Source organism: Panthera uncia (genome assembly GCF_023721935.1).
Source record: "Panthera uncia isolate 11264 chromosome C1 unlocalized genomic scaffold, Puncia_PCG_1.0 HiC_scaffold_4, whole genome shotgun sequence".
Taxonomy (NCBI): domain Eukaryota; kingdom Metazoa; phylum Chordata; class Mammalia; order Carnivora; family Felidae; genus Panthera; species Panthera uncia.
In genome coordinates this window covers 56,881,792-56,900,341 of record NW_026057585.1, presented here as the reverse complement: position 1 = coordinate 56,900,341, position 18,550 = coordinate 56,881,792, and the positions used below count along the sequence as shown (strand labels likewise).

At 42.7% G+C, this 18,550-nt stretch overlaps 1 protein-coding gene across 1 annotated transcript in view; it reads right to left on the bottom strand.

Moving 5' to 3' along the window:
• Positions 1-16,622, bottom strand: part of LOC125912544 (cytochrome P450 2J2) — a 30,142-nt gene extending 13,520 nt beyond the window's left edge. The window contains exons 1-4 of the mRNA XM_049617067.1: positions 16,321-16,622; positions 5,969-6,131; positions 2,161-2,310; positions 1,597-1,757 (exon numbers count right to left, since the gene is read on the bottom strand). Coding sequence (XP_049473024.1) covers positions 1,597-1,757; positions 2,161-2,310; positions 5,969-6,131; positions 16,321-16,530 — 684 coding nt within the window. The 5' untranslated portion in view covers positions 16,531-16,622. The remainder of the gene's footprint in view (positions 1-1,596; positions 1,758-2,160; positions 2,311-5,968; positions 6,132-16,320) is intronic.
• Between the last annotated feature and the right edge of the window lie 1,928 nt (positions 16,623-18,550).

Below are 18,550 nucleotides of genomic sequence, written 5' to 3'. Positions count from 1 at the left end.
GAAAGAAGCATGACATAATGGAAAATCACTCAGACTTAAACAGATACAGGCACAGGTCTATTAGCTCTGCTGCTTTCCAGCCATAATATTCTGTTGATAATAATGATGATGATGATAACAATGATGTAATCTGTTGCTCCTTAGTTTAACCAGCTGCCAGTGGGGGTCCAGGATTTTTCTGGTGACTGAGCGACATGAGATCCATACAGCACCTAGGACGGAGCCAGCAGATCACTATCTGGATTTGCTTACACACTCCCATACCTGCTTGCACACACCATGATGCTCCATTTCATCTTTCAAGGGTTTTTTGCAAGAATTAACTATGGTAAAGTATATATTGCTGTCCATCAAGATGCCTGGCCTATGTGGGGACTCCAAGAAATGCTTATTATTAGCCTTACCCTACTGCCCCTTCCAACCCTCTCAGGAATTACTTTTCCCTGGGGAAGATAAGCTGGGTACCCACTAAACTCTCATGACTTCCTAGGTTCTGCATTCATGGGGCCAAAGAACATGAGGTTATTGAATTAGGGACTCCTATGACTAGGAATGAGAAAAAGGAATTCAAAAATAACTTTGATAATAATAATAGCTCACATTCATTGCACCCTTTTAATGTACATGGAATCATCCTAATGCTTTATCAGTTTTGATTCACTGGGTCCATAAAGCTCCAGGCAAAGATGTTTGTCAGGAATAAATAGAAACAAATCCACTTCTAGATACAAGAAATGTGACCTTAATAGTTGGGGCTGCTTTGGCCATAGAAGTGTCTTCCAAATCCAGAAAAGTGGCTGAGAGACCAAGAAGCTGAACAGAGTTTTTGACAGACTCACAGACCCAGAGGGACAAAATGGAGTACAGGGCCCACCAAGGAAGGGGTGAAGTTTGAATCTCAAGGGTCTGTACCCTATGGAATGAGAAGATTGATAATATCAAGTGCCGATGGGCATGTAAGTAGTGTAACTGCTTTTGAAACCTTTAGGCATCTTTTATGTCCCGGTATAAATTCAAGAGAAATGAACGGACGTGTCCACATGAACAACTGTACAAGAATGTTCATGGCAGCTTTATTCATAACATCCCCAAACTAGAAACAGCCCAACTGTTCATCAAGACAGGGACAGAGCAACAAACAGTGGTGTATTCATACACTGAAATACTATTCAGGATTTAAAAAAGAAAAGAGCAATTAACACAGATGAATCCGCAATCTGCGGAGGGAGAAGCCAGGCACCAAAGAACACTTCTGGGGCAGGGGAGTGCCTGGGTTAGGGAGGGACGTGGAGGGGCGGGACTCAAAAGGCAGTGGCAATATCATGCTTTTTAAAGAAAACAACATGGATGCATAGGTGTATATCATGTAACGTTTTGTACTTTACATGAATGTTAGAAATGTTCTTTGTATGTAGTAAATATTTGGTTATATTATCAGAAAACACTAAAGTCAACAGATTGACTTCCAGTAAGTTTAAGTGAAGTCAGTTTCAAAGGGTGATATTTTAGCTTAAACAAACCAAAAGGTCAGAACCCATCTGTTCTGAACATCAGCTCCAATATTCTAGCCCAAGATATTGAAAGAGAACCTCTTACCTGGCATCTCTTTGATGCCTCCTGAAAGGTGACATCATCCAGCAACCTCAGCAGTTCCTGAAACTGTGCATCCTCATAGTCAAAGCGTTTCCCAAAGGTGATAGAGCAAATAACATTGGAAACTGCATTGTTCATCTTGAAGTGAGGGTTAAAAGGCTGTCCTGGAGGTGGAAGAAGAGACGGATCTTTTGGATTGGTTTGTTTCTATTTTCTACAGAAAGTCTCCTCTACAGGACATAGGACATAGGACATTTTAAGTATAGAATCACCTATGAGGCTCTAGCCACAGTCCCCTACTTAGGGTCTGACATATAGCAAATCATCAATACTTGGGAAGGCAAGTTAATGACCAGGGTTTAAAACCGGTAATGTGTTTAATATTAATCTTCCTGCACTTAATCCTAGAGCTCTATGAAGGCAAGGTCATGGTTAGCTGTTCACTGCAATATGCTCAGTGCCTGGCACAATGCTGGGCACAGGTTAGGTACGTAAGGCACTTAATAAGCATCTGTTCAATGAATGAATGAGTCACAATCTCCTGCACCTGTCCTAGGAAACACTCACCATTCTCCTCTTTTATCGCTTGGATGAGGTTACGGGCCTCCTCCTGAATGCATTCCTCTAAGCTCTTCTTTCCTAGACCGAAGTTCTTGAGTGTTGCCAAGGTGAACCTTCTTTGCTCCTTCCAAGTCTGGCCATTGGCCATGATCAATCCTGGAAGGAAAAAAAAAAAAAAGCCAACATTATGGTTTTCTTATTCTATAATGTAAATATCTGGCAAATGGTATGGCAACGTGCATTGGTGGGAAGGAGAAGGGCACTGAGGCACTTGAAAACTATCCAGAGATACAGTAGATATCTCTGGATATGCAGTAGATACAGTGGCTAGCATTACTGCATTGCATTGCTGGCACTACAGGGGCTTTGGTATTTTTACTGCATTATGTCACTGGTACTTACAGAAACACTATGAGGTAGGTATAATCATTATGTTGCCCTCCCATTTTGCTGATGAGAAAACCTTGGCACAAAGGCTAACGTCAACTTTGTAAGGTTACAGTTAGTAAGCAGCTGAACAGACGTTCAAATTAGATTCCAAAGCCCATGCTTTGATTGCCAGTCACATAAGTATATTTAAGTATTAATTTTATGCTACATACTAAGAATGCACCCATGGACAAGAAAAATCTATACCCGTAAGGAGGTAAGGCTTTCCAGGAGACTCTTATCTAAGCTAGAATTTGAAAGATGAAGGAATGACTCAAGAAAGCAAGGAAGACTATTCTAGGCAGAAATAGCACATGGAAAGGCAAAGAGCCAACCCCCCCCCCCAAAAAAAAAAACAAAAAACAAAAACAAAACCCCAGAAACAACTCAGTGTGTTCAACAGACCATAATCTGATTTCCAACACAGATAAGGCCACACTCCTTTGTTTTCTTCACCTCCAGAGTGTTCTGCAACCCCTTTTAGTGTCTGGCTTTGGCCTCCACCATTTCCACGAGGCAGCCCTCTTTGTCAGCCTGGGGAAACTTTTCAATGTTATCTTGCTTGATCTTTCAGTAGCACGGAGCACTTCTTTCCTGAAGCCCTCCCTTCCAGCGTTGCTCAGGACAGCATGGCCTCCAGATTTTCCCCCTCCCCATACCTTATGCTGGTTCATCTTCTTTTATCAAATTTTGAAGTAATGGAGTACTTCAAGATAAGGTCTAACACCTCTTCTCTTCTCCCTCAATACTCCATTCCTGGAAAATCTCATTAACTCCTAAACTTTTAAATGGCATCTGTTGATCGTGACCACTTCTTTCTGCCCCTGAGCTCCAGACATACACAACTGTCTGCCTGACTTTGCTGACTTAAAAGCATTTCAAACTCAGCGTATCCATGATCGGCTTCGTGATGCTCTCCATACAACTCCCCACTCAAGCCAAACGAAACACCTGCCCTCTTCCACATGAGGCAGGCATTTGGGTGTCCACCTCAACACCTCCCTCTCCTTTCCATCGCCCATGATTTAGGTCATCCTATCTTGTTGGATTTACCCCCTGGATACCTTAAATCTATGTATCTTCACTGCCACTAACCTGGCCTAACCTACTGTCGTTTCTTGCCACCTCCCTAGTCCAAGCTAGTACCTTCTCTAAGCTAAAATGCTGTAATAGTCTCTTGCTCCCTGTATACCATTTTCTACACTGCCACCTACATAGGTTTTATAAATGTGCAATGTAAACATGATGATTCCTTTCTCCACTTGAAACCATTCTATAAATATGGGGGTACAAGTGCCCCTATGCATCAGCACTCCTGTATCCCTTGGGTAAATTCCTAGCAGTGCTGTTGATGGGTAATAGGGTGATCTATTTTTAATTTTTTGAGGAACCTCCATACTGTTTTCCAGAGAGGCTGCACCAGTTTGCATTCCCACCAACAGTGCAAGAGGGTTCCCGTTTCTCCACATCCTCGCCAGCATCTATAGTCTCCTGCTTTGTTCATTTTAGCCACTCTGACTGACAGGAGGTGGTATCTCAGTGTGGTTTTGATTTATATTTCCCTGATGAGGAATGACGTTGCGCATCTTTTCATGTGCCTGTTGGCCATCTGGATGCCTTCGTTAGACAAGTGTCTATTCATGTTTTCTGCCCATTTCTTCACTGGATTATTTGTTTTTCAGGTGTGGAGTTTAGTGAGTTCTTTACAGATTTTGGACACCAGCCCTTTGTCTAATATGTCATTTGCAAATATCTTTTCCCATTCCGTTGGTTATGCTAAGTGAAATAAGTCATACAGAGAAAGACAGATACTATATGTCTTCACTCTTATGTGGATCCTGAGAAACTTAACAGAAGACCATGGGGGAGGAGAAGGAAAAAAAAAAGGGAGGGAGCCAAACCATAAGAGACTCTTAAAAACTGAGAATAAACTGAGGGTTGATGGGGGGTGGGAGGGAGGGGAGGATGGGTGATGGGCATTGAGGAGGGCACTTGTTGGGATGAGCACTGGGTGTTGTATGGAAACCAATTTGACAATAGATTTCATATTAAAAAATAAAATGAAAAAATTCACTAAAAAAAAAAAAATTCTAGAGTTTCCCTTGTTATTGAGCATAATACCCAACACCCTTAGCAAGAACTTGCATGAACAATTCCTGGCACTCAGCAGCTGAATTTCCCTTTAATTATTTCTATTTAATCCCTATACTTGCCACATGGGCCACCTTTCAGTTCCTCGAGTTCACTGTCCTTCTTCCCACCTAAGGGACTTTTCCTATTCCCTCTGCCTGACTGCTGCTTCACTTTGTTAAATTGATTGCCATTTATTTACATTAGCTTTCCTTGAATACCAGGGCTAGATTAGATGCCCCTGATAAATGCATCCTGCGCACAGCTTAATGATACTAATGCATTAAGTTATTAGCACTCATTGATAGTGTCTTTCTGAATAGAATGTAAGTTTCCTAAGGACATGGATTTTGTCAGCACTACTCATTGTCATGTTGCTAGAACCTAGCACCGTGCCTCACATAATAAATGGAGTGGAGGTAGCGTTAAAAGATAAACTATTTCAAAAAGCATCTGGAAAAAAAAAAAAAAGCTGCTTTGGTGGAGTAATACATTTGAGTTATCCATTTAGATTTTTAAATGTTTATGTTTATTTAATGACAGTTTTAAGTGTTCATGCCAAACTGTTCCAACACAGAGTGGAAGGCTCGAGATACCTTGTGGGGCACAGCCCTAACAAGAAAGCGGAGGAACTAGAGGCAAGAAGAGGGACTTCCATAAGGAGCAAAAGGAAACAGTGCACATGAATTTTCCCAGGGGAAGAGATCTGAATGGAAAGCAGAAAGAACAAGAATGCATTGACTCTTCCCCTGCTTTCACTGAGTAATCAGTGCTTCCAGAGTGAGTTCATGCAGGAGACACAGCTTCTCTCAAATCCCTGACAGGACCCTGCCAAGTTCTCTAAAGTGCCTTTAAAAAAAAAAAAAAAAAAAAAAAAAAATTGTTTTATGTTTGTTTATTTTTCAGACAGAAACAGAGCATGAGCAGGGAAGGGGCAGAGTGAGAGGGAGACACAGAATCTGAAGCAGGCCCCAGGCTCTGAGCTGTCAGCACAGAGCCCGATGCAGGGCTTGAACCCACAAACCATGAGATCACGACCTGAGCCAAAGTTGGATGCTTAACCGACTGAACCACGCAGGCGCCCCTAAGAGGGTGCCTTTAATAAGCAAATGTGGGAATCCAGCTTTCTTTAAGTGTAGGAACTTTATAATGGCCCAGCTCCCTGGGAGTATTGGAGAATTACAGTCACAAGGGCACCTTTAACAGATCATAAAAATATCAAGCATACACCCCGTACATTAGTTAAGAAACTTACCATTGTTCTTAAAGATACGTTCTCGGATAGGAGTTGTAGGGCGGTTCACAAAGTTTTGGTTCTGATCGACAAGGACTTCTTTGATCAAAGGCAATCCAGTTATAAGAACTAAAGACATGTCACCGAGCTGCAGGCTAAAAATGTTTCCATATTTCTCCACAAGCTGAAAAATAGTCAAATAGTCACAATTGATTATGCACAGGTCCACGTGTCCAGGAATGGAGGGGTTGTGTGTCGCTGAGGAAGGTCTTGTACTGAGCAGAGTCTGTGTGTGCACCTTGGTATGATGGGAACGTTTCTCTCTGCTCCCTCTTTCCTCTTCCTCTCAGCTAGACTAGGATTGAAATCGCTCCAGGATGTGCTTCTATACCTCATAAACCTTCATTCATATATTCAACCTACACAAATTGAGTGAGCATCCAACACTGTCCCAAGAACAAGACATGAATATGTAACTAGAATAAAACAAACAAGGTCTCTAACCTCGAGCACCTTAGAGTCTAGTGAGGGGGGCGAGAATTCAGAACATGTGACACACACACACACACACACACACACAAATGCTGATATGCTTAGTGTAACTCTGGGTTGCAAGCATGGACTTCTCAGTAAATCATAAGAGTTTAACTGGAAGAGAATGTCCCCTTCCTCAACACGTGCTAGACAACTGAAAATTCATGACAGGGCTGAGGCCAGCTGTGCGGAAAAGCACTCTAGTTCCAGAGCTATGTGGGCATCTTAGCTCTATAGTTGGCTAGCTGTGGCTCTTGGGAAAGTTGCTTCACAGTTTTTGAGCCTCAGCTATAAAAAGGAAAAAGTGTTCCTCCCTTAAAGGGTTCTGTGAAGAAGAATGAGAGCAACAGTGTGAAAGGCACTTTGTTTTCTGGTACCTGGTGCACAGCCGCTTGAGTCCCTGAGGAACAAACGGGCTCTGTGTGCAAAGGGATGAAGACACACGCTCATGGCAACAGAGAGGACGAGCGCACATGGAGATGTGCTGGGGGAAGGCACATGGACGCTGGGGGCCATATTAGGCCCCTTCCTCTGTTTACCTCATTCGATTTCGCAGCCAGCCACCCTGTGGCACTAATGATTTTCCTTGTCTTTCAGAAAAGGAAAAAGGAGTCGTTGAGGAAGTAATGTCACCTAGATGACAAAGCTATTGAGTGGTGAAGGGAATTTTCCAGGCATTAGGTAAGATCTGAGGACAAAGACTTGAACCTGAGAAGGCACCAGGCCCTTAGAGTTCAGTGGGAGGGAGAGAAAGGGGGAAGGAGGCAGGGAGAGAATGGAAGGCTGTGTGGTGTGTACAGACGTGGGCTGGATGTGCAAGTGGGCTGGATGAGAACAAATGGCTACTAATCAAGGTGGTTCCTGACTTGTTCCTTCAAGAGACGACTCTGAGTAGACCCTACGCCTGCCTCTTGTCCACCCGGGGTTGTGGCTAGTTGCAGGCAGTGGTACCAAACAGAAGGGCCCCATTTCCTCCGGGTGTCTGTGGCCCCTCCTTCTCAGTCTCCATGCACGCATGCTCCCCCTTGTCACCCTTAGCGCCTAAGACCCCACCACCCCGCTCAGAGCAAATACAACAGACTACACCAGCCTCATTCCGCCTCCCTGCCCCCACATTAAAAACCAAGCCCCGGGGCGCCTGGGTGGCTCAGTCGGTTGAGCGTCCGACTTCAGCTCCGGTCACGATCTCACGTTCCGTGAGTTCGAGCCCCGCGTCGGGCTCTGGGCTGATGGCTCAGAGCCTGGAGCCTGCTTCCAGTTCTGTGTCTCCCTCTCTCTCTGCCCCTCCCCTGTTCATGCTCTGTCTCTCTCTGTCTCAAAAATAAATAAACGTTAAAAAAAAAATTAAAAAAAAAAAAAAAAAAAAAACCAAGCCCGAACTCAATCTTCCCTTGTTCTCTCAGCCCAGAGCCTTCCATCAGTCTTTGTTCCTGTCTAGCTCCTATCTCCCTGGAAAGAGTAAAGCCAAGATTCCCTCTCAAATTCATCTGCCTCTAAAGTACACGTCTTTGTCTCTAAGACGTAGCAGGAAAGGGCCCATAAAAATCAAGCAGAATCTTTTTTGTTTCATCTTGCTGACTGCCTCGATGAACTTCTTAGTCTTTATGAGAAAGATTTCTTGACTAATTTATTCTATTCAGAAAAGATGTTTTTGGAATGGGTGAAAATCTCGGATTAAGCTAAATGACTCCTGACAAAGTGCACGTACAACCTAGAATCTCAGCTTGTACTTGGAAGGAACAGAACACTCCATTAGTACTTGCTGAACTGAACGACTTCAGAGTTTCTGCTCTATCAGCTCTCCACCCACGTATGAGTCCAAAAGAACTGCATCAGAAACTTTCACAATGGGGTGCCTGGGTGGCTCAGTCGGTTGGGCATCCGACTTCCGCTCAGGTCATGATCTCACAGCTTGTGAGTTCGAGCCCCGCATCGGGCTCTGTGCTGACAGCCTGGAGCCTTCTTTGGATTCTGTGTCACTGACCCTCCCCCACTCACGCTGTGTCTCTCTCCTTCAAAAATAAATAAACGTTAAAAAAAATAAACAAAAAAAAATTGAAAAAAAACTTTCATGGCATACTCAGCTGTGTAAACATAGGTCAAATGACCTTCCTGCGCCTGTTGACTATGGTGATGCCTAACAGTTCCTACATGCACTGGGCTGGGCACTATGCTGATCGCTTTACATGGATTTAAGTGTATGACCCACCGGGCCTCTGAAAAGACTTTGTAAGGCAGACCGTACTGTCGAATGTACAACAATAACCAAGTCATTACTCAAATGAGTAAGAGAACAAAAGAGGTTAAAAGGATGATTCAGGAGGCTAAAATAGGCTTAATATCAGAAAGGAAAATAGAAAAATAAGAAAAGAATGTGGGAGCTATAAAAGGTGAACAAAAGTAATATGAGGGAATTTGATACAAAGGATTAAAAACCCCAAATGTGGGATTAAGTGCTTACATAATAAGGTGGAGCGAAAAAAATGTTTAGAATAATGAAAAATTAGAAGGGGGGGCGGTTTAGTGAGACAAGTGCGTGAACTACGATTACCAAGAGACAACTGGGAGAGATTCCACCTCATCTCAGTTCTTAAACTCAAGAGCCAACATAACAAAGACACAAAGAGAGGAAAAGTGTAGCAATTCTCACTCCATGGGCAGCAGGTGAGAGGGTGTGCTCCCCCAAACTCTGACCAGCACTGAGCTGTGTGTGTGCACGTATCATTCAAATAAGCTCCCTAAAATGCACGTTGTTTCTATATGTTACTAAGATTTATCATCTTTTCCCCAATATGTACAGTATTGTATTTTTTTCAACTTTTAAAAAATGTTTGATTATCTATTTTTGAGACAGACAGAGAGACAGAGTGCAAGTGGGGAGGAGCAGAGAGAGGCAGACACGGAATCCAAAGCAGGCTCCAGGCTCCAAGCTGTCAGCACAGAGCCCGATGCAGGGCTCGAACTCACGAACTACGAGATCATGACCTGAGCTGAAGTCGGATGCTGAACCGACTGAGCCACCCAGGCACCCTCACAATTATTTCTATCCAATAAAGCAAAGAAGAAGGAGAAGGAGAAAAAGGGGGGGAGGGGGGGGGGGAGGGAGAAAGGAGGGTGAAGGACAGGAAAAACAGACCTAATGAAATTAGGAATAAACCATCGTTAACAATGGTTCTTACTCTTTTTTGAATCACAGAATCCTTTGAAAATCTAGTGTATGGCATGATCCGCTCTCCAGTAAACTCCTGTACACATGAGCACAGTCATGCATGTAGTTTCAGGGGTTCACCAGTCCCTTGGGGCCCATGAGCCCCTGCTAAGAATACTGGTGTCACAGGTAGTTCTTGGGGGCTGTGCTAGGCTTCTGAGAACAGTCTGTGGAAAGCAAATTCAAGTTCGGTTCTATACATTTCTATAAAATGCTTAAGAGTTGCCAGGCACCTTGTGACATTGTTATAACACATGGGGCGGTACAAAGGTCAATATGATTCGGTGTTTTCCTACAGCATCAAAGTCTCTTGAGCAATGCTGACTGCAGAAAACACTAATGCACAGCAGAAGTGATATATGCTATGATGCTGGTAGAAAGGAACATGAAGCCATTGAAAGAAGAAATGAATTTCCACCCTAGATGTATTAGAAAACCTCTAAAAGGAGATGGTATTTCAACTATATCTTAAACAAAAGCTGCCAGCAAAAGGACATGTAATGTGGGAACAGGATATGCAAATACAAGGTAGGAAAATGGAGGTGTTCAGGGACAAGTAAGCGGTGTGGTTTGACTGGAATGCAGGGTTCATTAAAGAGCACTGACCATGTGGTAGGTCAAGGCCAAGGGCTGGGGATACAATGAGTCCTTAACTTAAAGCACTTCCCAGTCTAATGGAACATATGGAAAAATAATCAGTTCTTATTTTTACTATTCTGTACAAGAAATCATTTGACGAGGGAAAGTAAGGAAGCACATAAAGGGAACCAGGCACCAGGACAGGTTTCCTGGGAAAAGTATCTCCTCACTTGAGTAAGGAGATAGGAAACAAGGCTGGGCAAGGCAATCCGAGATAGATTGAGGACAGCCTTCATGCCAGCTGAAATAGTTTGGATCTAGTTTTGCTTGTAATTAGGAGGCCAAAGATGTTTGAATAGGAGACGTAATGTAAATGAGTGTTTAAGAGCTTGGATTGTGAAGTCATACAAATCTGTTTGAACCCACTTACAAATCACACTCACTGTGTGATTTGGTGGCAAGTTATTTAACTTCTCTATCTCAATTTCCAAATGTATAAAATGGGGGTATTGTGGGTTCCCATCTTTAGGATTGTTGTGATTAGTAGCCACAATACTAATATTAATAACACAATTACTTGTTGTTATTGATCTGTCCGGGAGTATATTTTAGCAAAGGCATTCTGATACGATATTGACAACGGAATGAGGAAGAGGCCAGAGAGTGGAATAGCGGAGCTCATCCAGCCACTAGGCAGACAAGGGATGCCTGGGATGCAACAGCACTGGCTCTCCTTGAATTTCTTGCTTTAAACTTTTAAAGAAAGGGGAATAGTGGTAGACGTGGAAATGAGTATCAACTATGTGCTTGGCACTCTGGCAACAAGTTGATATTCATGAAGTTATCTGGTTCTTATAACAATCCTAGAAAGCATTTTCAGCATTCAGAAAAGTAGGCACAGAGATTTAGCACCTAGCTTGTGGGCATAAAGTTTGGGCTCTAGAGAGGGGCTTCTGGGTGGCTCAGTCTGTGTCCGACTTTCGATTTTGGCTCAGGTCATGCTCTCACAGTTCGGGAGTTTGAGCCCCACATCAGGCTCTGCACTATCTGTTTGAGATGCTCTCTCTCTCCCCCTCTCTCACTCATGTGTATGCTCTCTCTTTCTCGCAAAATAAAAACAAATAGTTAAATGAAAGGATGAAGATATTCTCTCTCTTTTTGTGAGTGATGGCACTAAGTGTTAACTAGCCACATGACTTTCCAATCAAAAACCACATTCCCCAGCTTCTCCAGGTGTAGCCAGTGGGACATGAGTAGTGGTGACGTGCGCGTTGTCCGGGTCTCATCCTTAAATAAAAACTGCTTGCTCACTACCTACCCCGTTCCCCGTCCCGTGGACCAGAACTTACACACAGTGGGGTTGCAGGACCAGAGCACAACAAAGAAGGAAATGAAGTTTCTGGATCGTCTTGAGGTATAGAAAGCAGTCTCCCTATCCTGGGCTTCCTGCCTACATCTGAACTCATTTGTGGGAGAGAGGTAAATTTCAACCTTTTTTTACACCACTGTATTTTGGGGTCTCTGTTAGAAGCAGCTTAATGTGTATGCTACCTAATACATTTATCCACCTTATCTACCATTTTCCCACTTTAGTACAATAAGGTTTTCTCTTGTTTAGATAAAAGCTCCTCTAATTGGTCATATAGCCATGATAGAGAAAGTTTTAAAATATAGGGGGAAAAATACAAGGAAAGTTCCCATCGTACCATTTAAACAGGCTAGTTTCTTCACGGTGCTGTTGCTGTGTTTTAGCTCATGCCACTTTGTCCCATTTAAAATCTCCTGTCCCCTGAACTCCACGTGGCCACTTGCCTAACATCCATTTAACGCTCAGCTCAATTTATTCCAACATTCTACACGACGTTATCTCTAGGGTTTCCCATTCCCAGGGATCCCATCTCTTGATACTTCGTTTGGTTACCAAGAGTCTACACCACACATTGCATCATATACTGTTTTGTGCTGTGCCTGTCATATGGTAAGCGCTTCATAAACGTGTGTTCGATAAATGAATCCATGAATAAATCAGTCATCCTTTCCCTGTCATGAGAAGTCAAGTAGCACAAGTACAGAATAGGTGTAAGTGTCAAACAGTTCTGGATTGAAGTGCTCGTTTTGCCGTCATCTATGCTGAATAACTCAAGCAGACAACTTTATTATTTGCAGCCACTTTCCTCAGTGGCAAAGTGGAAACAGCACCAGCTAATGACTCACTTGTGTGTCTTTTGTGAAGAGTAAATGAAAATGAACATATAAGTCCTCATACAGGATCTAGCAAATAGTTGGTACTTAATGTTTCCGAACTGCTAGAGTGTAAATTTAGTTATAACTAAATACACCATTTGACTCCATTTGTTTTACAACCAAATACATAAAAAATGCAAACCTGTATGCAGTAAAATTTAATAGTTCTGATGAAAAAACATTGGGCCATGGATAAGATCCTAGCCTCAGTTTCATCACTAGCCAGTTTTATGACAGGCAAATCATTTACCCTTTCTAATCACATCTATCTTAGTAGTAAACCAAAGGCACATATCAAATTTATGATTTCATACAAGATTGAGTAAAAGCATTCCATTTTACTCCTCCTACTATTCATGACACTAATTGGCACAGACAAAAATAACTCCAAGAAAGGCTTGCTTTCTCTAGCCAAAGTTTGAGAAAAAGGCTAGCCTAATAGGACAGAAGCGGTTTTTTTTAAAGTTTGTTTATTTATTTTTTTATTTGGAGAGAGACAGAGACAGCCTGAATGGTAGAGGGGTGGGGATGGTGGTGGAGAATCCCAAGCAGGCTCTGCACTGTCAGGGCAGAGCCTGATGTGCTGCTCAAACTCACAAACCCTGAGATCATGACCTGAGCCTAAATCAAGAGTGGGACGCTTAACTGACTGAGCCACCCAGGTGCCCCAGGACAGAAGCATTTTAACTTTATAGGGTTAAGTGTTTAAAGCAGCTATAATATGTTTTAACAAACAATTACAAATACTCTCAAAAATTTTAAATAGAAAATCTTACCAAAGAAATAAATGATAGGTATAAGAACCAAAGGGAAAAATTAAAACTTAAAAATGCAACTATCTAAACAAAAACTCGGGAGAGCAAATCAATGGTAGAAGGGTAATGACAGAAGAACCAGTGAAACTTGAGAAGATCAAGAGACTGTATACAGTCAGGACAACACAGAGAAAATAGATTGAAAAGAACAAAAACTGAGCCTCAGGGACCTACGTTAGAATAACAAAAGATCTAACATTTGCACCATCAGTGTCCAAGAGTCCCAGAAAGGAAGGAAAAAGACTGTGGAATTGAAAAAATATTGAAGAAACAATGGCTGAAAACTTCCTGGCTTTGGTAAGAGATCAACCTACAGATCCAAGATCCCAATAAACCCAAAGAAATCAACACCACGACGTACCATAATCAAATCTCTGAAAACTAAAAGCAAAACGACTTCTCGACAGCAGCAGAGAGGAACAACTGATTACTTATGGGGAACAGCAATTCAAATGTGGTTTCTCATTAGAAACCACAGAGGCCAGAAAGAAGTGGAACAACATTTTAAAATGTTGAATGAAAGAAACTGTTAACCTAGGATTCTATATTAAATGAAAATATACTTCAGAAACGAAAGTGAAATAAAGACATTTTTTGGTAAGCGGAAGTTAAGAGAAGTTTTTTGCCAGCAGACTGACTCTAAAAGAAGGGCTAAAGAAAGTTCCTCAGGTAGAAAAGAAATGATATTGGTAGAAATTTGGAAAATTGTGAATAAAGAAACAGCAAAATAAGGGTAAATAAATGAGTAAATGTGTTTAACAGTTAAAAGCAAGTTTATAATATTGTCTGATGTGGTTTTCAATATATAGAGAGAATATGTTTTAAAATTTTTTTTTACATTTATTTATTTTTGAGAGACACAGAGACAGAGCACAAGTGGGGAGGGGCAGAGCGAGAAGGAGACAGAATCCGAAGCAGGCTCCAGGCTCTGAGCTGTCAGCACAGAGCCCAAGGCGGGGCTCGAACTCACAAACCGTGAGATCATGACCTGAGCCGAAGTTGGACGCTCAACCGACTGAGCCACCCAGGCGCCCCATAGAGAGATCATATTTAAGACAATAATAGTGTAAAGCAGGGAGGATAAAAGGATCTAACGTTTGTAAGGTATCCACATTGAACTTGAAGTGGCAAAATATTGACACTAGTAGATGACAGTAAGCTATATGTGCCTATTATAATCCTTAGGTAGCCACTTAAACACAATGCAAAGAGATATACTGAAAAGCACAACAAATAAATTAAAATGGAATTCTAAAAAAAAAAATGTTCAAGTGACCCACAGGAAAACAGAAAAATAATAAATAGGGGAATAAAAAACAGAGGGAAAAATAGAAAATAAATAATAAGATGATCTAAACCCACCAATTAAAAGACACAGACTGGCAAAATGAAAAAAAAAAAAAATGACCCACCTATATGCTGTCTACAAGAAACTGATTTCAAATATAATGATACAAACAGGTTAAAAGTGAAAGTATGAAGAAGCATATACCATGCAAATAATCATCAACAGATAGCTGGTGTGGTCACATCATATCAGCTAAAGTTCAGGCAATAAAAATCACCAGGCATAAGGAGGGATATTACATAATAACATGAGTCGATTCACTAAGATGATATAATAATTTTAATGTGTATGCACCAAATAACAGAAATGGCAAATACATAAAGGAAAAACTACCAGAATGGAATTGGAAAATAGACAAACCTTCAGTTAGAGTTGGAGACTTCAACTCTCAATTAATAGAATTGGTAGATAAGAGGTCAGAGTGTAGAAGAAATAAACAGGATCATCCAATGATATCTAATTGATATATACAGAACACTTATCCCCAAAATTGTAGAATACTTTTTTTTTTTTTTCAAGCATGCATGGGACTGTATCTTGGGTCATTAAACCAACTGTAACAAATTTAAAAGACCTGAAATTACACAAACTATGTCCTTTCACCATAATGGCAACAAACTGAAAAATCATTAATAGAAAGCAAGCAGGAGAATTTCCAAATGCTTGGAAATTGAACAACACATTTCTTAAACACGGGTATAGGTTTAGGAGCCTCGCTTTAAAATTCTGTGACTAATCCTGTCACTTAGTGTTACCAACTGGGTGTTTCTCCAAGAAAGTGATAAAACCTTCTCCCTCTGTACATGTATAGACATGAGTTTAAAGTGCTCCAGGCATGTCTAGGGAAAGGGGAAGGGGACTAATACTGTGCACCTAGTAAAAGCCATGTCTGACCATTGTTTTTATTTAACCTTCACAACCACCTATCACAGTGTTGTCATTCAGCTAGGTGCCTGTGCTGAGTGGTAGGAAACCAGCTGAGGATTCTTGGGAGAAGTTTGGATGTTGGAGGGAATTTTAAGTAAATCAGAGGAGACAGGGTTAAGGAGCCCTGGCAGGATATGATTATAAAAAGGTGGAAAGAGGCTTAGTCAGAAAGTTCCAAGGGGCTCCCTGATAAGTCCTCACTCTGGAAAGCAGTGGGAAGCACTAAGAAAATTTAAGCCCAGGGATGACATTTTACAGCGATTACTTTAGTGACAGCAGATTGCAGGAAGAAGAGATTGAAAGCGAGGGGCTCAGTTATTGAAAAGTGGTGAGGATTTAGGTAGTACTGTCACCATTTTACACTCAGTAAATACAGCCTCAAAGAAGGTAAGTACAGCGTTTTTTTCCCCCAACGATAAAAATATTAAAGAGGACAAAGTGATCATATCCTAAATAAGCTGTTCCAGTAACATTTCACAAGATACACAATAAAGAATGTAGCAAGTCTGGCATACTTTAATAGTAAACAGTGACTATTATTTCACTTCTAGAAAGGGCAGGTGTAATGATGCCAGCTGACCATTGGGAAACCGGGGCTCAAAGCAGGGTTTACCAGGGTCCCTGCATTAGCTGCACAGCCCCCCAGCCTCCCGCCCTCGATCCCCGGGACGGCCCCTGTCCCGCAGGTCAGGGTCAGGGCACCTTCACCCGCTCCTACCCGCTGAAGCTGCAGGTGCGACCGCTCAAAGTCCAGATGGAAGAAGTTGCCCACGAAGGGCAGGGGTACGGGGCCCGGCGGGTAGTTCTTGGGGCGCCGTCTTTTGAGGAAATCAGCAAAGAACAGAAAGGCGACGGCACCCAGCAGGACCGTGCGCAGATGCAGCACTGCCCAGACGGCGGCCGCCAGGGAGCCCACAGCCGCGAACATGGCTCGCAAAGTCCTCTCGCTCGGCTGAGCTCGGAGCAGGCGACGTCCCCGCGGGTCCCTGCCGCCGAGCTCGCGGCACTGCCGGCCCGCCCCCGACTCCGCCGCGCCCCGCCCCTGCCGCGCCGAGCTCCCCCACTGAGCCCCGCCCGCCTGCACGGTCCCGGCTCTTGGCCCCGCCCGCCTGCTGCCGCGCCCAGTGAACTTCCTCTTCCCCTGCTTCCTTCCCCGGACCCCGGCCCCCGGCCCCCGGCCGGGCGCGCTGCGCTCCGGAAAGCCTGGCACCGAAGTCGTGGGCGGCCCCGCGCCGCGCGTCTGGAACAGGCCAGGCCAGGCGCGTTGTTCTTGTCTGTTTAGAAAGCGCGTCTCGGTCTGAGACCACTGGGGATCTTGGGTTTGTGGTGCATCTCCCCAAGAGCGCCACAGGCGCTGGAGCTCAGTGTTTTTCAATCGCCCTCTCTCATCCAAACGTTGGAATCTTGCCTGGGGAACAGGACTGATAAGGGCAGCAGCACTTGGCATTTCTTGGGTGCCTCGCTGAATGCCAGGCAGCACCCTCGCGTCTGTACGTGAAGCATTTCATTCTGACCAAATTACGCAAGAGATGCTCTTTTTACTTCCGTCCTGCCGTTGAGGAAACTGACACGGAGAGGTTAAGTGGCATGCACGTGGTGGATAAATAAATCCACTGGACCGCAGCACCTCGGAACAAGAGCCTGCAATTGTAACTCTTTGAAGACGAAAAAGCGTTGCATCAGAGCCTCCAGCACGGAGCCTAGGTCTTCAACAGGGGCTAAATTAACATTGGAAGGTGTTTTAGTCCTTTTGGGTATGCCTTGTGAGATTTCCCTTCTGAAGCCCCAACACGGTGGTAAGGCCCCAGGTTCCAACTTCCCATGCGTGCTACCTGTGTCTCACCGTGCGTGCTGTGTCTCACCGTCCTCAAAACAGGAAGCATAGTCCTGGAGTACTATAGCACTTCCCCATGTACTTAACACGTAGATAAACAGTCTGCATAGGATAGGATAATCTGTTTTCTGCCTTTCCCGAATCAGAACCGCTTCTCATACACTCTGTATGAACCAAGTGTTGGACTTTACCTGAAAGCCACAAAAATTGATAGTTTGCATATGTTTATGATAAGCTGCTTTAAACTTCTCTAAGAAAAAAAATTAAGACCACTTCTTTGAAAACAAAGATTTCTATTACTTGTCTAATCTTCCACCACATGCGTGCATTAACAATTAGAAGACACAAGTGTTTTTCAAATGCTTTTAAGAATTTAGTGTAAAAATTGATTGAAGTGATGTATTACTTCTGCTAGGAAGTAACTTGGTCCACCAATCTTTTATATTTGCTTAGGATGTTTCTTCCCCATTATCTGAAAGTTGAAGGCATTTCTGTCATACTGAAAACAAACTTAAATGTGCCAAAAAATGTTCGTGTGTCCTGTATTAGTATATCTTTGATGCCCTGGAAATCTGAATGCTGATCTAAACTGGCATTTAGAATATTCAAGAAGAAAAAAATAGCTACTTTAATACCAACTTCTTAGATTTCATGAAGATTTTGGTGAGGAACAATAATACATAAGTATTGACTAAACTCTAAAAGTTCCTTTCTGGGGCGCCTGGGTGGCTCAGTCGGTTAAGCGTCTGACTTCACTCAGGTCATGATCTCACGGTCCGTGAGTTCGAGCCCCGCGTAGGGCTCTGTGCTGACAGCTCAGAGCCTGGAGCCTGCTTCAGATTCTCTGTCTCCCTCTCTGTCTGACCCTCCCCCGTTCATGTTCTGTCTCTCTCTGTCTCAAAAATAAATAAATATTAAAAAAAAATTAAAAAATTAAAATAAAATAAAATAAAATAAAAGTTCCTTTCTATAAAATATAAAATACTCAATATTTAAAAAGAGTCAGGCAAGGGAGATCAGTATTTAATACTGGATATTTTGTGTCTTGTGTTTGTATCATAGTATTAAAATAGCAAGTATAACATTTTAATATTTGCTGATACACTTTTATAAA